This window comes from Neovison vison, chromosome 11 (assembly GCF_020171115.1).
Source record: "Neovison vison isolate M4711 chromosome 11, ASM_NN_V1, whole genome shotgun sequence".
Lineage (NCBI taxonomy): Eukaryota > Metazoa > Chordata > Mammalia > Carnivora > Mustelidae > Neogale > Neogale vison.
This window is the reverse complement of record NC_058101.1, coordinates 128,863,049-128,883,768: the sequence shown is the minus strand read 5'-3', so window position 1 is coordinate 128,883,768 and position 20,720 is coordinate 128,863,049. Positions and strand designations below refer to the sequence as shown.

The 20,720-nt window shown below is 37.3% G+C and overlaps 2 protein-coding genes across 2 annotated transcripts in view; one reads left to right on the top strand and one right to left on the bottom strand.

The window, feature by feature from the left end:
- The window catches only part of ETFDH (electron transfer flavoprotein dehydrogenase), a 28,978-nt gene extending 15,641 nt beyond the window's left edge, over positions 1-13,337 (bottom strand). Inside the window, exons 1-6 of the mRNA XM_044224719.1 lie at positions 13,252-13,337; positions 7,285-7,425; positions 6,652-6,881; positions 5,312-5,393; positions 4,831-4,949; positions 2,338-2,415 (exon numbers count right to left, since the gene is read on the bottom strand). Coding sequence (XP_044080654.1) covers positions 2,338-2,415; positions 4,831-4,949; positions 5,312-5,393; positions 6,652-6,881; positions 7,285-7,425; positions 13,252-13,285 — 684 coding nt within the window. The 5' untranslated portion in view covers positions 13,286-13,337. The remainder of the gene's footprint in view (positions 1-2,337; positions 2,416-4,830; positions 4,950-5,311; positions 5,394-6,651; positions 6,882-7,284; positions 7,426-13,251) is intronic.
- A 442-nt stretch (positions 13,338-13,779) lies between these two features.
- Positions 13,780-17,913, top strand: C11H4orf46 (chromosome 11 C4orf46 homolog). The gene is made up of 3 exons (XM_044224722.1): positions 13,780-13,819; positions 13,989-14,189; positions 15,811-17,913. The coding sequence occupies exons 2-3, from the start codon at positions 14,004-14,006 to the stop codon at positions 15,964-15,966; spliced, it is 342 nt and encodes a 113-aa protein (XP_044080657.1). The 5' UTR covers positions 13,780-13,819; positions 13,989-14,003; the 3' UTR covers positions 15,967-17,913.
- Positions 17,914-20,720: the final 2,807 nt, after the last annotated feature.

Genomic DNA, 20,720 nt, shown 5'->3' with positions numbered 1-20,720 from the left:
TGCACCTTCTGTTATCTTGTTTGTTGTGTGTTCTGTCCGGCTTGGTGTGCTGTACAATTCAGTTACAAGGTGGTGTGAAAAGCCAACTGTGTCAGTGCTGCCTACTAGGATATCAAGTAAGAGAAGACCGAGAAGTGATTACTGGATTGACAAGGTGGGGGTGTTTGTGACTCTGATAAGCCTTTTCGGTGAAATGGCAGGGAAGAAAGCCTAATGAGTGTGTTTATTTAACAACAGAGAGTGGAACAACAGAATAAACACAGTCCTTGTTTCCCCCCACTCCAAACCTGTGGTACTAAAACAGTTATTTAAAAACCAAGAATCTGGAGCTCACGTCACTAAGACTCCACTGTACTCTTCAATATTTTTGTATCTATATAAATACAATAAAGGAAAGATTTTTAAAAAGATTTTATTTATTTGTCAGAGAGAGAGAGAGAGAGAGAACACAAGCAGTGAGGGACGCAGGCAGAGGGAGAAGCAGGCTTTCCTCTGAGCAAGAAGCCTGATGCAGGACTTGATCCCAGGAACCTAGGATCATGACCTGAGCTGAAGGCAGACACTTAACTGGTTGAACCACCCAGGCATCCCAGGAAAGATAAAGTTTTTATAACTACAAAGCCCCAAACACAAAAATTTACTTTTGAACAAATTTGAGAACATACAGAAAATGAAATATCAGAATAATAGAACTTGTGTGCCTCAGTTCTGTTGTGATATTAAATATAAAAATCTTAAAAGAGTAAGATACACTTTAAAATTAAATGATCACAATACAGGAAAGAATAACTATAACACAGGAAAGAATACAGGAAAAACAATATTCTTTTATCTTTATGAAAAGCAGTAGTTGTTTGCAAACCTAGCTACGCACCAGGATTCTTTGGGGGCTTGTTAAAAAATAGCTTTTTGGGACTTCTCTAAGACACAGAGTCTCAAACCTCACAGAATTCTGAGGAAACCAGTCAAAACTTTAGAATAACAATGAAGGAGGTAAGACTCAAGAGCTCTGCCACTTGCTTATTTCTAAGCAGGAAGTAGTGGGAAGCAGGAAAATCTGCTGGAGGAGACGCTACACTGGATTCCCCATCCTATTCAAGATGGCAGAGAAAACGATAATTCTAAGTTAACAAATAATTTATTGGGGACCAGACATGACCTGGCGCTATGATAGGTACTGGAATATAATGCTTTACGATCTCTGCCCTCATGGAGCTTATGATCCAGTTGAGAAATTAAGACAATAAGCAAATATGAAGTGACAAATTAATTTACTGAGATGCTAATTTATGTTTTCTTCTGTTATTATGAGAAAGCAAGGTGTTTTTTTCCTTTTTCTTTCCAAGGAATCTTACACAGTTAGAGATTCAAATCCTGAGAGCTTTTCTTTTGCAAATTCAAAAATAAAAGCTGTAAAAACCTGAAGACCATCCAGGATTATATTTTTGTGAAAGGAAATCCATCAGTTTCATATTTACCAAAAACATATTAAAATCACATCAAAGACTCTATCAGCATTACTGACAGTAATGCAAATGATTCTTGTCCATAGAAATGAAAATTATGGAAGTGACTATGCAGCTGACTGATGACCTACATATATGTATGTTTTTTTAATTCTCCTTGAACCAGCTGTAACATCTTACTGATTCTATCATTTATTAGTGAAACAAAATCTTTGTCACATGTTTGTTTTATGTTTGTATGACTCGTGTTTTTATCTTTAAAAAATTATTCTTAAACATGTTTTATAAAACACGTTTATTTACTTGTCTAAATCCTTTTTAGCTATTCTTCTTTTTAAAGATTTTATTTATTTATTTGACAGAAAGAGATCACAAGGAGGCAGAGAGGCAGGTGAGGCGGTGAGGGGAGGGAAGCAGGCTCCCTGCTGAGCAGACTGCCCAATGTGGGACTCGATCCCAGGACCCTGAGATCGTGACCTGAGCCGAAGGCAGAGACTCAACCCATGGAGCCATCATCCAGGTGCCCCAGCTCTATATTTTTTTTAAGAGAAGAGTTCCAGGGGCACCTGGGTGGCTCAGTGGGTTAAAGCCTCTGCCTTCGGCTCAGGTCATGATCCCAGGGTCCTGGTATCGAACCCCGCATCAGGCTCTCTGCTCAGCAGGGAGCCTGCTTCTCTGCCTGCCTCTCTGTCTATCTGTGATCTCTGTCTGTCAAATAAATAAATAAAATCTTTAAGAGAAGAATTCCACATTAATAATTATATTCTAACATACACTTTATTAATGTGCAGTTTGTAGCAAAACGAAATCATTGCATTTAGGTTCTTTTTTTTCGTCAGTTTGTTAAGCACATATTTTTTAAAACATTTACCTTGGGTGCACCATCCTTTTGTATCCCTACATCATTAGTGGCAATTCCTTTTACACTGTTGTCTTCATGAAAAAGAACCTGAAATGAAAACATATTTGGTTATCACCTTAGGATTCATAACCACCCTGAAAAGAAGCAATGAACAGCTTTCGATATTTAAGAAACCGAGTATGTTTTCTGGGTTATAGAAATAACAGCCTTTAAAGTGTTTAGGCAAGAAAAAAAACATGTTTTAAAGATACTCCTTTCTAGAGTATAAAAAAACACAGCTCAAACAGCTGGAAATAAAAGAAATGCCACAACCTTGATGAAGAAGGAAAGAGGGGTACGCCTGGGTGGCTCAGTGGGTTAAAGCCTCTGCCTTCGGCTCCCGTCATGATCCCAGGGTCCTGGGATCGAGCCCCGCATCGGGCTCTCTGCTCAGCGGGGAGCCTGCTTCCTCCTCTCTCTCTGTCTGCCTCTCTGCCTATTTGTGATCTCTGTCTGTCAAATAAATAAATAAAATCTAAAAAAAAAAAAAAAAGAAAAAAGAAAGAAAGGGTGAAGCCACCATGAAGTCACTAAAGAAACCAGTCAGAATAAACAAAGAGCTCTGAAGAGATCAGGTATCAAAGACAAGTATACAAACCCTGAAATCAGGGCCTCTAACAAGTGAAGACCACTAGTGTTGGGTGGGAAGACAATAGTGTCAGGAAAGCTGTTCAAAATGAGCGAAGATCCCAAAAAACAAAACCAAAGAAAATGACATAACAAAACAAAACAGAAAGAAGTTCAAGAAACTCTAAATGTGATTAAAGTTTATTTCTGGAGCAAGTTAGATTGGCGAAACTGGTTAAAATTGTAATTTGGAGGATGAGAAACAGCGATGATCTATAATTCTTACTGAGTTTCTGTTTCCTCTCTGGAAGACAATGTCCTTTAGATAGGAAGTACAAAATATACGCTAGCATCACACAGACAGCACAGGAGTGGAAAGGTAAAGTAAGGATCAGCAGCAATGGATATGAAAAGAAAAACATGAACCTCTTACTTCATATTCTGAAAATGAATCAGGAGTAGAATGTGGCTTTGAACTAAAACTGAAGTCTGGCTCAGAGTACAAAAACACCTGAGAAACCTGACATTTATCTATTGATAATGATCTTTAAGGGACTAAGGAAAGGAAGAGAGGTATAAGAGACTGTGTGTGTGTGTGTGTGTGTGTGTGTGTATACACAAAAACTGAAAATCATAGATTCTACAAACCACCTACTTGTGATTTGATACTAATCCCAGGACTAATATTAGGAACATTTTAACCAGGAGAAATAAAAAACCCCACACTTGGGTCCAAAAACCCAAATGCATGTGTGTGTGTGTGTGTGTGTGTGTGCGTGTGCGTGCATGCGTGAGTGTGTGTGTGTGTAAAACAAAAATTAGTACAGCAGCAAGTATAATACAGGGACCTATGTGTTTTATTTGACTTACATACTTTAAGCATAAAAACAAATTAAAAAAATTTTGAATTTTCCCTGGGGCCAAAACCAAAGAAAATTATCCCTCCTGTCAATTCTTTCAATCATTTCCTTTAGAAAAGTTAACTATAAACTCCTTTTCTGTCTCTCTCAGATATGGAATGTTTTAAAAAGTCTTATTTAAGACTCTTGCCAGATCAGCATCTCAGAAATGTGTTTCCCAGAGGCCTTGTAGACATATTTGAAATCTGAACACCAAAAAGAATAGTGTCCTATTTTCCTGTCACTACAAGAGTCTGGGCTAGGTGCTTGGCTCCAAGTGGTAACTTCTTGTCAAAAAGATACGAGAAATTTTATTTTTCCTCTGGATAAAGACAAGTTCCTGACATTTGACGTTTGCCAAAAGCATTATTTGCAAAGAATTAATAGAAGAATGTTTTCTAGAATGAAGAAAGCAAGAGCCCGGCTCTCTACTAGGCTTGAAGCAGTTTTTTCATTCTGGATGCCACTTTTTAAAGGGGATAAAAAGGGAATGTATTCAGAGGGCACTGAGAATACTGAAGGAACTCAAAATATATGTAACATCATGGCTGAAAGAACTGAGAATATTTAACCTAGGAAAGATAAAAACACCAGAGTGAAAGGGAGAAGAAGAGAGCGGGGCATAATTATAATTGGAAAAGTGTCCTTGGAAGAGGGCATTGATTTGTTCTATGTAATGTAAAACAGAATATATATTTCAGCAGAAGAAAGAGAGTGTTATCAACAATCCAAACATCAGCTAGAGATGATCTCATCCCCAATGCTGTGCAGTTGTAAATTACACAACCATGTGATAATGTCAGGAACATTATTCAAGATGAGGAATTCAAGTACTCTTTGGATTAGATCTTTCCAAGATTCCTTCTAACCTTACAATTCTAAAATCTTACAGCTTTTCTAAAATATTTATTTCTTTACCTCTGTACCATTCTTGGTTTATATTCAAAAGAAAAAGAGATTACTTCTTATAAACATTAAAAAATACAACTGTACAAACCTCAGCAGCAGCATAGCCAGGGTATACTTCAACACCGAGGGCTTCTGCTTGTTCTCCCATCCAGCTCACTAAATGTCCCAAGCGTACAATGTAATTGCCATGATTATTCATTGGAAGACCTACAAATATATGCTTAATTTATCAATCTGACATTTTATTGATAAAACATTTCAAAACCATAAATACTTAATTTAAGAATTCTAAACAATGTATAATTTCTGTGTAAATATACACATCATCCTATGGTCAAAATTTCATTTAAATTCTACAACTTTGGCACACAGTTCTAATTACTGAATTAAAAAGCCATTACAATACTAAAGTAAAATTCTGGGTTGCCTTATAAGGCTATCTCAATTCTTTTAGACTGGAAGACAAAAGAACTAGGTTCTAATCCTGTTTTGCTACAAGCTACAAGATGAAATGTGGTTCCTTCCAGGTACAGAATTCTATGATCCTACAAATACTTATCACACCTTACCTGGAAGAATTGGCACAGGAATTCTGTATTTCTCTGTTAAAATTCCAAATCTGTCTTCTGTTACAGGAGTGTTAAGTGGAGCCTAAAAACAAAAGAAGGAAAGAGAAGGAAGCTTTTAGTTCATATTTGTAATGGTAAATACAAATAATGAAAAAACTATGTCAAAAGGGAAAGTGAACTACTCTCCTCACTTTTCTTTCATTTCCTTTAGAAACTTGGAACTGCAAATCCTCTTTGTCTCTTTGAGATGTATGGGAATCTTTTTAGAACCTAAATAAGCCAGTTTTACATCCCAGAAATCTTTTTGGGGGGCCTTGGAGACATCTTGGACATGGCTTCCTGTCTCTCTGTCTCTGTGGGAGTTTAGCCTAGGTGCTTGCTCCAAGCTGTAACCTCCTGCCTGATGAAAACATAAGAGAAGTTTTATTTTTCCTTTGGATGCAATTAACAGGTATGTCATGGATTCTATCTGCTCAGTTACATAGGGCTCTGAAAACCTTTTTCTATCACAACTGGTATTATGTCAATAACAATTCACTAATAACTATTTTTGGTATAATAGTGAAAAGAGAAAGTTAATTAGATGTTAAGTATTTCTAGTTTAAAGGAGCTTGGTATTTTAGAAAGAAGAGCACAGATGAAATTCTTGGAATTCAATTACTCCATATAGAAATAATATAGAAATCATATAATTGTTGACATTTACAAAGTATATTCACGGGTAGTGAATATTCAAGACTTGCCAGGCGTAACATAACCCATCTTACAGAAGAAAAAGCTAGGATATGTAAAGTTTAGGATTTTAATCAAAGCCATATAAATGATGAAAGCAGTAAAATTAACATTCAGTACTCTGCATATCATACCAGTGCCTTTTCTTCTTAGGTTATGAGAGGCCATATTCATTTATTCTTTGAAACACTTGATTAGATTATCCTCTTTGGTTTTAGATATTACAATGTCCGAGGAAATTTACATAAAACTTTATTAAGAACAATGATATCAACACCTATGGAACAACTTAGGAAATATGCTCAAAATCAACATGCTGTATTTTATTTGGTACAAATATTCTAACATCGTCTTAAGAAAAGGCCTTCTTATAAATCCAGTACATAAATACAATGTGTAGAAGGTATTACATGAGTACATGAGTTAATATCTTAAAATTGTAAATATAGTTGATATAATTCAATTTTTGCCCTTTTTAAGTTAAAAAATACTTATCTATAAAAATCCTCTAAGAGACAGAATTACATAAAAAGGTTTTTCTATATTCTAGTAGTTTGGAAATAGATACAATAAAGATTACATTTTGTATAAAAACCAATTTTTCATACTCCCTTCTCCTTCCAGTCTGGGAATAATTCTTCAAAGGCACGTGGATCAAGGCAAGCCCCTGAGAGAGTATGCGCTCCTATTTGCGCAGCTTTCTCTACTAGACACACACGGATGTCCTTTTCATGTTTAGTAGCCAACTGCTTTAGACGAATAGCTGTAGAGAGTCCTGCAGGGCCTGCACCAACTATAACTACATCTGCTTCTTCTGCAAACCTCTCCATGTTCACTCCTGGGAGGAAAAAATGATTTAAAAAATACATGAAAATTCTGGGATGAATATGATCTGATAAAAATCACAAACTAGGTCACACTCACTATGCTTTAGAACATTTACAGAAATTGCCTCTCTGCTTTGCATGAGAATTATACTAAATATATTATTGTATTAATTGGATGTTCTTTGAGGTTCCGTTCCAGTGTCTATCTTATTTTTGCTTCCATAAACCACTTTTGACTTTGAGATATACTACTAAAAACTTTGCAGATATTTTATCTCAATATCAATATGTAATAGATTTGGTAAAGCTATGAAATATTATTAGATGATCTTATACTATCATGAAAAATATTTCCACAAAATGATATGAAGTATCTAGAAAAGCTTCAACACGTCTACAGAAATTATTACTTACCTTCCCATCGCTTGTCCTTATCCCGGGGAAAAATAGTATAGTGGGTAGTAATTCGAGGTACAACAGAAGTTGAAGACCATCTTGTATGACACAGAGGTAGATGATTTTTCTTAATTTTTAAGGCATGAAAGCACTGATATGCTGCACAAAAATTGGTATTTTTTCAATTAGCTTTTCTCAGAGTAGACTAAAAAACCATTTTTTTTAAAAGGAAAAAATTCTAGGATTAGGAATCAGATCTGGTTTCTCTTTAATTTTCTATTAATTAGCCCTAAGACCTTCATTAACCTCTTTAGATTTCAGTTTCCTCATCCAAAAAAAGAAAAGGGTCACTAGATGATCTTTAAGGTACCTAACTGATTTAAAATTGTATGACCCACATGATGTCTTATAGTTGAAAACTTGTTTATATTCTCACTGTATCAATCCTACAGACAGTGAATGGTTAGATCTAGGCTGTTGAGCCATTATTTGTGATATGACCTGAAACAGACTGTACTATTTATTTCCTAGACGAACAACTTAGCTTCTTCTCATGAACCAATGTTTTCAAACTATATTTAAAAAGTATCTAATAATTTATTCAATTTAGCTCATATAAAGCTTAACCTATGAACAGGATAACCATAAAATTTATCAACCAAACTATATGTTTTTAAAAAAGATTTTATTTGCCAGACAGAGAGAGGGTGCATGTGTGCACAAATGGGGGGAAGAGCAGGCAGAGGGAGAAGCAGGTTCCCTGCTGAGCAAGGAGACTGATGGGCGACTCAATCCCAGGTCATAACCTGGGACTCAAACCCTGGTCATGACCTGAGTCAAGGGCAGACACTTAACTGAGGCACCCAGGCATCCCTAAACTAGATACTTTAGAGAGTAATAAGGGATAGTATTAATGATTATGCTGGGACAACATGGGCAAACTAGTTTTACGGTCAGCTTTTTAAACAACTGACTCTCCGATATGGCAGTATCTTCTGAGAGCCTTAAAAATGTACATATTCATTAAGTAAGCAAATAGAAATAAACAGAAGTGTGGAAGGCTTTATCTGCAATAATGTTAATTAAAGCTCTTGTCCTTGAACCTTCAGTTCTACCTCTTCCTTCCCCTATCTGAAGCAGAGACCATAACACACCAAACGTCATAGAAAGAAGTAATTAAGTGGGAACTTTTCTATTTCCTTGGCAACAACCTTCATATTCTTCAAATAATTGGTATTTGTGTCCACTCTTCATTCATTTTCTAGGTTACAACAGATATCTTTTCACTTAGAATCATGATGATAAATAAGGCTTAGCCCTCCCAATTTCAGAGGGACATCAATCCATCTGAAGCCTTCCCTTTCAACCTGCATCTTCAATTTCTGTCTCCCTTCTCTGGCACTCTTCTCCTTGATACTTTTTCCCATTACACACACACACACACACACACAAAGACAGGGAATACTCCCTTGGGAATAGCCCAGATACAAAAACTTGTATTGGAGTTAAAGTAATTATGAGTCTGTTTTAGGAAAAGGAATAGAATAATCAAAGGAAACAAAAGGAATAAAGATTTCAGAAATAGAATATACATAAGGATTTTCCATATGCTAAAGATGCCGTTTCTAATCAGAGAAAAGAGATGGTTACTTATTAAATGGTCAAAGATAGGGAGAAATTCATTTGGAAAAAATTATACCTTTCTCTTCCTATCAAAATGAATTCCATATGGCCTATGATTTTAATAGAAAAAGTCAAAGTATAAAAGATTATGTTGATACATCCACAGATTATTCGTTTCTCTACTTTTGAGTGTGGACTGCAATTAGTGACTAGCTTCCAATGAGTACAAAAGGGAAAAATATTAATTTTACAGTGGAGAAACACAGAGACCCTTTAACCAAATGATTAAGTTTAACACTATTGGCAACAAGACATTTTGGTATCACACACTCCCTGATGTGATAAGAAGGGCTCTTTACTTCTGTGGCATACTTCTCCAAAAGCTGTAACCTTGGTCTAAACATGAGAAATCATCAGACAAATTCAGATAAGGGACATTCTACAAAATGCCTGGCTAGTATATATTGAAAGTAGCAAAGTCGTAGAGACAAGAAAAGACAGAGGAACCTCATACACAGCTGGCGGAAATGTAAAATGGTACAGCCCTTTGGAAAAACAGTACAGCCATTTAAGGCAAAACCTTAAACATAGTTTCCACAGAACTCTCTCCCAGGTATATACCTAAGATAAATGAAAACACACAAAAGCTTATATATGTATCTTCGTAGATGTATTATTCATAACAGCCAAAATATAGAAAAAGCCCAAATATCTGTTTGTGAACGGATTAAAAAGTGATATATTCATACAATGGAATATTATTCAGCAACAAAAAGAAATTCAGTAGTAATAAATGCTACATTATGGATGAACTTTGAAAACACTATGCTAAATGAAAGAAGCCAGCCATGAAAGGCCACATATTATGATTCCATGGGTATGAACTATCCAGAACTGACTACAGAGAAAATAGATTAGTTGTCGCCCTAGGGCTAGAGAGGTTGAAGAGTGATTGCTAATGGGTGTGAAGTTTCTTTTGAGGGTGATGAAAATGTTCTGAAATAGATTGTTGTGATGGTTTCATGTGTGTGTGTTTATAGTAAAAACCCTGATTATATACCTTAAAGGGTATGACTGTAGAGTATGTGACATATCTCAACAAAACTATTATTAAAAATAGAAGATTTACAATCACATACAAAAAAGATTATGAGAAAACAAGAATGTGGAGCAACTGGCTCTCTCATTCATTACTGGTGGGAATGCAAAATGGTACAAGCACTTTGTAAGACAGTTTGGCATTTCTTACAAAGCTAACCACATCTTAACAGATGACCCAGCAGTTGTACCCCTTGGCATTTACCCAAATGAGTTGAAAATTAATGCTCAGACCAAAACCTTCAGTCAAGCAGGATGAATAAGCTCTGATATCTGATGTTTAATACCGTACCTATAGTCAATAATAATGTACTTTTAAAAATTTGCCAAGAGGGTCTATCTCATGTTAAGAGTTCTTATCACAGTAAAACAAAAGAAAGAAAATGTCCAGGTTTAAAAAAAAAGCCCTTCACATGAATGTGTATAGCAGATTTATTCATAATTGTCAAAACTTAGATGTCCTTTAACATGTGACTAGATAAACAGATACACTGAGGTGCATACATACAATGGAATACTATTTAGCACTAAAAAGAAATGAACTATTAGACATGAAAAAACATGGAAGGAACTTAAATGCATATTGAAAGAAGCCAATCTGAAAATGCCAATCTATATACTGCATGATTTCAACTATATGAGATTCGGGAAGAGGTAAAACTATAGAGACATTAAAAACATCAGTGGTTGCCATGGGTTTAGGAAGAGGGAAGAGGGATGAATATGTGAATTTGAATTTATTATATATAAATATAAACATTATATCTGCAAATGAATAAGTTTCTAAACATGGACTGTAACAAATAGTAAAGATCAACAAAGACTTTTGCATGGATTTGAAATGTAAAATCTAATAAAATTTACATTTTAATGGTCATAATGAAGAGTTAAGAATTTTTAATTATGATAGCATGCCTTACCTTTCATGACTTTATGGAAATTGTGGGGCTGCTACAATCCCCACTTACAGTAAATACATAGGAATTCAGACGATCCCACCACCCAAGCTCTCAATCCTTCCAACATCAGTCTAGCTCTGAGACTACAATTGGATTTGAAATGATTTGTGAAGTAATGGAAACCAAGCTGTGATGAAAAAAGAATTTTCTTTCTTTCTTTTTTCTGATTAAATGGAGACATACAGCCTTGCATGGGCTATTCTTTAGCACTCAACTGCAGAATGAACATATTTTTATATTTTACTCTTTCCAATAAAATAATTTTTTTAAAGTAAAAATCTGGCATCAGACATCAATAATTAAAGATTGTGATGAATACAGGAAGGGAAGAGATTTAGAGTGGCTGAACTCTAAAGGCTTTTAAACATTAAAAAAAATCATCTATTTTTGATAATCTTAAGAGTGGCAAGGAAATTAATTTTCTCTACTTGCAAAGGCATACTAAAAATTATAGTATTGGGAATAATTTTAAAATTATTATTTCATATATACTAAGTCTTGAAAAAATGTACATTAAGACACATAAAGGTATTATAGGAGAATTTAGTTCTAGAGTTCAAATATAGCATTACCATCATTCAAGAGAATATAAAATAATTATTCATTTGTATTTTTATTATTAAGAGATATTAAAATCTTTGTCTTATGATGAATTGTAATTTAGTGTGTAGAAGTTATCATTTGCTGCTGAAAACTGATGATTCGGTATCAGATAAAACTAATTCTATTGTTTATACAGCTAGTTATTTTCTTGAGAATATCTGGAACTGGGTAGTTCGATTTCCACCACGGGATTAAAAAGCCACAACCTTTACTCCCTTTCTGAAAACAAATCTGACATTCCACTTTAGATATCTGAACAATTAGGCATGTTGGCTGAATTTTGGTAGAGAAGTAAGGTCAAAAAGTCCATTGAACTCATAAGATCACCATATCAAAGTCATACTGCCAACACATTTGTGTCCATCTCCTTGTTGCCAGTAGGGTTAACAATGATCTATGAAAATGACGATGATTTAAGTATCCATGGAAAATGGAAATGCTGGGGTGCCTGGGTGGCTCAGGCGGTTGGGTGGCTGCCTTCGGATCAGGTCATGATCCCGGGATTCTGGGATCCAACCCCACACTGGGCTCCCTAATCAGTGGAAAGCCTGTTCTCTCCCTCCCTCTGCCTGCAGCTCTACTTGTACTCTCTTATCTCTGTGTCAAATAAATAAAAAACCTTTAAAAAAATCTTCTAAAAAAAAAAAAAGAAAAGAAAATGGAAATGCTAATTTTGGTGGAATGTAATTAACGCTTGGCCCAAGAATGATTTCAGCTAAATTAAGCAGTAGGGCAGATACCATCTTACTACTTTGATATTTCACAGAACATAAAGTGTATCTACACATTAGGCATAGTAATACATGCCCAAGTATCAGGAACTTTAAATAAAATTCAAATTTAACATATGGTGGCCAAATCTGACAATTTCTTCGTGCATGAAATGTACATAATAAGAACATCTTTGAATTTGCAATATGTATACTTGTTTATTCTGTAACCAAAAATTAAAGAAACTAAACCAAAAAACTAAACCAAATGTGACAAAATGCAAGATCCTGTAGTGAATCTTTTTGAATGTTTAAACCCTTTTTAAAAAGTAAAGCAAAACAAAGACCACCCAACTGCATTATTTTTAAGAGGAAGAAAAGGTAATGAGGTATTTTCACAAGTCATTGTGATGGTTCTAGGAGCACCCACAACATGATAAGCCTCTAAAGTTAATTTTAGACAATGTAGAAAAACTCCTGGCTCCAGATACAAACTGGTGACTTGGGCCACGCATATGGATGTTAATCATGATGTGACAGATCAGACTTCAAATTCGTAATGGACTGGGATGAATGGCTGCAAAGACGAAGTTAGGACACGACCAAGAAGAAAAATGTACAAATATTATTTTATCCATTTCCAACAATGCAACAGAAAACACCCGAGCTTTGGGATAAGAATTAGGACCAGATTTGGAAGGTTCGGTTCGGGAGTCCACGGGAGGGCCGTGTTGGTAAGTTTCCTCCGCCCGTGACCTTTAGCCTAGTTGTCAGTTCTTCCAATTGGGACAGCTCTATGGGGAGGAATCTAGGGTCCACTGCCAGGTATGGACGGCGTGACCTTGGCCCGAGTTTAACCTGAGGACTCCAGGAGAGCAGGTGAAGAGAGGTAGGTGTCTAGAGCCCCCCCTCCCCCCAAGCTGTAGCCCTAACCGTTTTGCCCTAACTCCTCGACCTTCCTCTAATTATCCCCGCCCGGAGTTCCCTCTCACCCGGGCAGGACAGCTTGGCTAGCCGCACCAACATATTCTCTGGTCCCAGGACCGTCGGTGGCACACAACCGAAGGACTGTCAGTAGTTCACCGCGGGTGCTGGACAGAGCTCTAGGCCGCGGGGGGCGCCATCACCTGCCGAGAATGACCAACACCTCCGCTGAAGTTTGCCTCTCAGTTCTGCCCAATGCTTTGGCTTCGCGGTGTTCCCGCCTCTTTCTTGCTCTGCGCCGGCGCCGCACAAGACGCTACGGCCGGCAGAGACATCCGGGTCACGTACCGAAAGAGGAAAAGGAAAGGGACTCCCAAGTCTCAGCACGATCCCGGCTTCAGGCTGAGGATTGGTTCTCCGTTTGCGTCTCACCAAGGCGTGGTGAGGACGCGGGAGTGCAGGGGAGGACGCGGGAGTGCAGGGGAGAGAAACCCACGGATCCTGTGGTACACGCGTGCGCATCAAAAGTTGTGGGCGGTGTAGTGACGCATACAGCATTCTGGGAGTTGTAGTCCTCTATTCAAGCGCCTTCTGAGCCGGACCGGAGATTTGCGCCGGAGCGATGTACCGCCCAAGGTGATTGGCTGTCCCGAAAACACGACCTAGTATTCGCGGACTGGGGCAAAAACCCGCAAGGAGACCGGGCGGGACTTCAGGAGGGAGGGGGCGGGGCTTCTGGGTGTTGGGCGCGAGCAGTTTGAAAGACAGTTGGTGTCGGTTCGGCTGCTAAGGTCCGATTTTGCAGCCCCATCCCTGCTCAATGGCAGACCCTGAGGAGCTGCGGCTGTCTTCGCCGCCCCCGCCGCCCCCCTCTTCTCCCTCGTCTTCAGACGCCTCGTCAGCGTCTTCCCCCGGCGTTCCAGTGAGTTTGGGCTGGCCAGTTCCGAGCAGGAGCAGCGGCCGAACGGTGGACCCTCTGGAGGAAGTGGAGCTACAGATTGGAGACGTGAGTGTCGCTCGACGGGTCCCGGGGCCGCGCCCCCACTCGGCCCTTGTTGAAAGACCGTTGCTGTGCCGGGGAGGGAAGGACCAGGAATCCGCATCTCGCCCTTCTGCCCCCAAGGCTGTTAAGTCCACCATCCCGAGGACTCCGTGTTTAGAATTAGTGTTGAGGAATAAGGGGTTGTTCCTCCACCACTAACCGCCCGCCCCCCCTTCGCTGTTTTCTTTTTGTCTCGCCTTCTGGTTTCAATCATCCTCCGTAACCTGAAACCACAGAGCTCTGCTGCGCGGACGTGTGCTGGCGATGTCTGCCCTCTCTTCCTCCTCCTCGTCTGCTGGTGCTTGGGATCAGGCTGTGATTTCTTTCCTTGGGTCTTAAGATCCCGCTGCTCTAGTTGGCCACCTGCCAAAGCCAGCTGGCAATGCTATTATTGCGTGTCTCAGGCTTGCTTTGCGCTGGACCCAGTTTGGAGGGGTGACTTATCCGCGCCTGTAGTCCAGATTGGTTTCCTCAACGGCCAGCTCCGAGAACTCCCTGTGATTGCTAGAGGACTGTGGTTTCTGTGGAGTCTCGAATTCCACTGACACACACACACCCACCCCCAGCGGAGTTTCAGTAAATAAGGTCTCTTGGCTGAGTCGAATGAATGAGGTATGTAGGATGTAATACTCCTGGGAGAACTTTGTGGAATAGACCCTCTTGTGCAGATTGGAAACTGCGGAATGAACTCGATTATCTCTCGTTGCTTAATAAGTTTCTTTCTTTCTTTCTTTTTTTTTTTTTTAAGATGTCTAAAGTGCTGGTACAGCTTCAGTATTTGCTGAAGGAGACTGGTATTAAGAGAGTATGTTGAGTGGACTGCTGATAGGTTATCTAGGAAGAGTGTAATTTTATATTCTAGGTGAAGAAAACATTTGAATAAGAAGTGAATTCCACGAAGAGATGGATATTTTTTGTATGCTGCTTTGGTTTGTTTTGATTTTGTTGATGTTATTTGGCCTGTTCAGAGTATCTGTTCTTTGGTCTGTACATTTTCACGGTCTAAATAGTGTTCACAAGTAAAATTAGCGGGACAGTGCCCTTGTTACCTAAATATCAGTGAGCAGTTTGTCAAGAATTAAGTCCCTCAGATGCTTCTGGTACTTAGTGTCAAGGGCTCCAAGTCCTCTTTTTGAGCTAAATGAGTCTAGTGAATTTTTTTTCTTTTAAAGATTTAATTTTTTTTTTTAAAGCAATTTCTACACCCAGCGTGGGGCTTGAACTCAACAACTCTGAGATCAAAAGTCACTTGCTTTCTATGATTGACCCAGCCAGGTTCCCCTGGTGTATTTTCAATTAAGAAAAAAAAAAAAAAGAGAAAGAAAAAAGTACTGACTTGTTAGGTCTGGTGCATAAGGGGTATCTCTCCAGCAGACATTTATTCAAAGCTTACTTAAAGGAATTTCTTAGGTTCCCTAAAGAAGCTAGTGTTTAGTTTGAAGATTTTTTTACGTTTATGGAAAACAAGTTGGGCATGGGAGTCAGGGTTTTAAGCTATTTTTAGACTATAAAATGAGATGAAAATCTGAAAGATAAACATATTATTTGACTTTTTCTCTCTCTCTGTCTTTTTTAAAAATTTCAGGCAGCATTTTCATTAACCAAACTTCTTGAAGCCACATCTGCAGTATCAGCTCAAGTGGAAGAGCTTGCCTTCAAATGTACAGAAAATGCACGTTTCCTTAAAACATGGCGGGACCTCTTGAAAGAAGGCTATGATTCTTTGAAGCCTGACAACTGATTTGGCTGTGTAATAATTCATACTTACTCATTTTTGATATTTGCACATGTACCATAAGTATATGGTTGTCTCCAGCAGTTCTGTATGTTCAGAATGAAATCTTCTTGGTTTTCTCACTTTTGTGAAAGCAGAATACTGATTCTGTTTTTCATGCTGGATGATACTTATCTTTAAATATTTTCTGTCCTCTAAACTTTAAAAGTCTATTTTATGAAAGTTAATTTCATCAGTAGATAACGTTAATAATGCTACAGTGTTACCAATAGAAAAAAACATGTAGATCATTATTCTGTTTGATTTGTCAGAAGATGTCAGAAATGCCAGCGTTTGAAGTTGAGCTTCATTTTATGGACCAAGGGAAGTAACTTTAAGGTTACCAGTGTTGGCCCAGCTCCACCACGCGAAGTTCCCTGGAACTAATGATTGTGTCTTACTTCTTTTATCCCCAGCACCTAGAACAATGACTGTCAAACAACAACTAGTAAATGTTTGAGAATAAAAGAGTTGACAATACAGTTAAAAGCTGTTTTTTTTTTCACATGAAACTTATAATTGTTTTTCTAAAAATATTTGAATTAGAACCTCACAGACTTATTAGGAAGACATTCTTTTCTTTATAGGAATTTGCAATTTAACTGATAACTTTTAAAAATATATGATAAATATTTTTTATTCTTTATGATGCTTTATAAAAAGATTTTACTTCAGAAAATGAAAGCCTGTCTGGAAAGAATATATATGTATATATATAAAATTTTTCCCCTTTTTATTTCTCAGGTTAATTGCTATGTGATGTTGTATGGTGATTGTTCTCTTTAAAGTGCCTTATCAAAATTATGGCTCTGTATTACTGCTTTTTGAACTTTGCACATAATAATTCTAAATTCTAAATACAATCATTCTAAAGATACTTTGTTTTTAATGCATCAAATTTAAATGATGTGATTGGTTTCATATTATTTGACTTTAATGACAATGTTCTACTTGTCCCATATTTTAGATTGTTCTTTTTGCTGGTTTATGTTATATATTCTCCATAACTTGTAGGCATCTTTGATATGGTATCTTAATTTTTTTGTAGATATGGAGATGTGTATAGAACTATATTCTAAAGCTCGATAGTGGGGACAAATGGATGGACAAAGAATAGTATTGTTTAGTATATTAGGTCATAGTTCTTGATTAATTTTTTTAAGTTAAAGATAACATATGAGGTGTGTTTCTACCAAAGAGATACTTATTTTAATATTAGAAAAATATTTTTCTTATGTGTCATCAAAATTGCAATTTTCAGAATATACAGAAATAAACATGTTCAAAGCAGATTTTATTTTATTTCTTTGGGTTCATTATTTTAAAACTTTTACTGAAATATTTAAAACATAAGAGTAAATTATTAGAGGACATATTCCCACCATGCAGATTTAATAAACGTTAGCATTTGGTTATACATTCTTCAAATCTATGTATATTTGTAAATGTTAGTTACATTTGAAAGTTTTGTTACCTCTTTGATCCCATCCCTTCTCTCCCCAGAGGTAACTGTTGTTCTAGAAGTGGTATGTATCCTAGTTTGTGTTCTTATATTTTTAATGCATATGTATCAAAGCAGTACAAAATACTGTTTCATGTATGTGGTAGCTAGCCTCCAGATGGCCACAATAGTCTGCCTCCCGGTGTTTATGCCCTTGTATAGTCTCACACATTAAGTAGTGCTGACTTGGGTAACTACTGGAGATTCAGGAAACGTAGTGTGTGATTTCTGAGGCCATAGCTTTGTCCATTTTTCTATTATTTTTTTTCCCTTATCAATTTGTAAGTATTATGTATTTTGAATACTAACTAATGATCTGTTATCTGTGTTTTAACTATCTTTTTGTAGTTTGTGATTCATCTTCATATTTGATTGTGGAGTTTTCGTAAATAAAGGTTTTTAATGAAATCTTACCAGTTTTTCCTAATAGTGCTTTCTGGGTCCTGTTTTGAAAGGATACATCTTTCCAAAAGTTAAAACATTTTTGTTTTTAATGTTTAGGTGCTTAATCTATCTGAATTTTGCTTTTGGTGTTGTTTTGGGATCTTAATTATTTTTGCATGTGTTTTAGTCTTCCTCCAAGTATCAGTATTTTCAAATGCTATCTCTGTCATTCAAATACGCTATAAATGCTTGGTTCTGAGATCATTCTAATCTGATCTCTTTGCTAACCCCATGCTAAGATTCCCTCTGTTACCTCTGTTATAGCTTTATCATAAGTATGATCTGTACTACTTTGATTTTGGTGTGTGTGACTTCCTCCTCCAACCATGTATATATTTTTTTATGTTGGAAAAGAAAAATGTTAGTTCATTTCTAATTTTGTTGAGTTGTGGTCAACGGAGGTTAACCCCTGATTTTAGGCAGTGAGCTTTCTGTGGACACTTACTTTTTTCCTCAGCACTAAACTCCGCTGCTAGTGTTGAGTCTGGTAGGCCCAGAGCTCAGCTTTGTTTACAGTTTCTGTTGCCATGTGTGGCCCACAGAGAAGTTCATCTTATTTTTGAAGAGTTGCTTTTTGGAAAAGTGTCCTTTTTTTAGGGGTGCCTGGGTGGCTCAGTGGGTTAAGCCTCTGCCTTTAGCTCAGGTCATGATCTCAAGGTCCTGGGATTGAGCCCCACATAGGGCTCTCTGCTCAGCAGGGAGCCTGCCCCCCCCACTACCTCTCTGCCTACATGTGATCTCCCTGTCTAATAAATAAAATCTTAAAAAAAAAACCCTCCCCCCCCTTTTTTAAAGCATCCTTTTTTTTTTTTTTTTTTTTTCCCTCTGCTTCATGGGAGGGGTTGGGGAAGGCTTCAGAACAAACATTTTTGGGGCGTCTGGGTGGTTCAGTCTGTTAAGTGTCTGCCTTTGGCTCAGGTCATGATCCCAGAGTCCTGAGATAGAGCTCCACATAAGGCTCCCTGCTCAGCAGGGAGTCTGCTTCTCCCTCCATCCTTCTGCCCGCTGCTTGTGCTTGCTCCCTCTCTATCAAATAACATTTTTTTTTAAAAAAAAAACATATTTTCTTAGAGACTCAAATTTTTTCTTAGTAGTTCATTACCAGGTCTATATAAACCTCAGAGGAAAACAGTATTTTGACTAATATAATTAAAAGACATAAGAGGCCAAAGTCAGTATGATTTTTAAAAGATTTTATTTATTTATTTGACAGAGCCAGAGAGAGAGAGCAAGAGCACATGCAGGGGCAGCAGCAAATTCTGCTGAGCAGAGAGCCCAACAAGGAGCTTGATCCCAGAACCGTTGGATCATGACCTGAGCCAAAGGCAGAAGCTGAACCAACTGAGCCACCCAAGCGCCCAGTATGATGAAATTTTTAATATTAAAGACAACGTGTTTCAAAACTTCTGAGGATGAAATATGTCAGGCACTATGCTAGGAGCTTTGTAAGCATTGTTTCATATTAGCTTTTTGAGGAGAGTGATACTATTCCTATCTACAGAAACAGAATAGGAAACAGGCTGAGATGAAATGATTTTCCTGTGGGTCTCTTAAACCAAAATTAATACGCCTATCTTTACCATACCTAGCCACCTAACTCTTGGTTAGACCTATTAATATTCAAGCTCACTTTGTTTACTTTCCCCAATGATGATGGTTTATTTTATGTGTCAACTGGGTCACAGGATATCCAGATTTTTGGTCAAACCTGGGTGCTCCTTTGAGGGTATTCTCAGATGAGATGAACAAATTGGTAGATTGGGTAAAGCAGATAGCCCTTGGTAAAGTGGGTTAAGCATTCAACCAGTTGGAGGCCTGAGTAGAACAAAAGACTGCTCCTCCCCTGAGTAATACCATTCTACCTGATGGCCTTGAAAAAGTGGCTCGTCTTGCCTGATGACCTTTGAATGAGGACACTGTGTTTTCTTAGTTCTACAATATCTTCTGGCCTTTGGATTTGAACTGGGACATCAGTTCTACAGATTTTGGGTTTGCCAGACTCCATAATCATGTGGGACAATTTCGTACAACAAATCTCTTTATAAATACATAGATTCTGTTTCTCTGGAGAATTCCGACTAACACACAATTTAAAAATAGAACTGAACACATTCATCCATTCAGTCACCCATCATAGAATACTGGTAGTAATAATTATAATATTCAATTTTTTCCCCTTAGATTAATTTGGGAGCTCTAAATACCTATACAAATCACTCGAGCAAATTACAACTGGAGGTATAGAAACTTGTTAGAAGGTTATTGCAAATATAGTTGATGAAACATGATGTTAGCCCAAACTTAGGTATTAGGAAATGGGATAAAGAGAAGTAGATTTAAGAGCTGTTTATTACATAGAATAAAGGTAGTGCTAGGTGATTTTGATATGGTGGATAAATGAGAAGGAAGAGCCAAAGGATGACTCAAAGATTTCTAGGTTAGTTTGTTGGTACCATTCACCCAGATAGGGTCTGGAAGAGATGCAGATGTCAGAGGCAGGGTCCATATTAATGACATTAAAAAACCAGTGAGCTACCCAAGTGGTAATGTCTAGGGACATTTGTACGTATAAGTGACTAATTTAGGAAAGAGAATAAGCTAAAGGCAAAATGTGGGAATCATCAGTATATACATAGTAATTGAAACCACAGATTTTAAAGTAGGTAAGACTGCCAGGCTGTAGATAAAAGGATTTAAAACAGAGTAAATGAAGTTTCTAGTGAAGGGTTTTCTCTTTAAAAGAGGAGTACATTAGTAAAAAATAGATTTTTGAAGT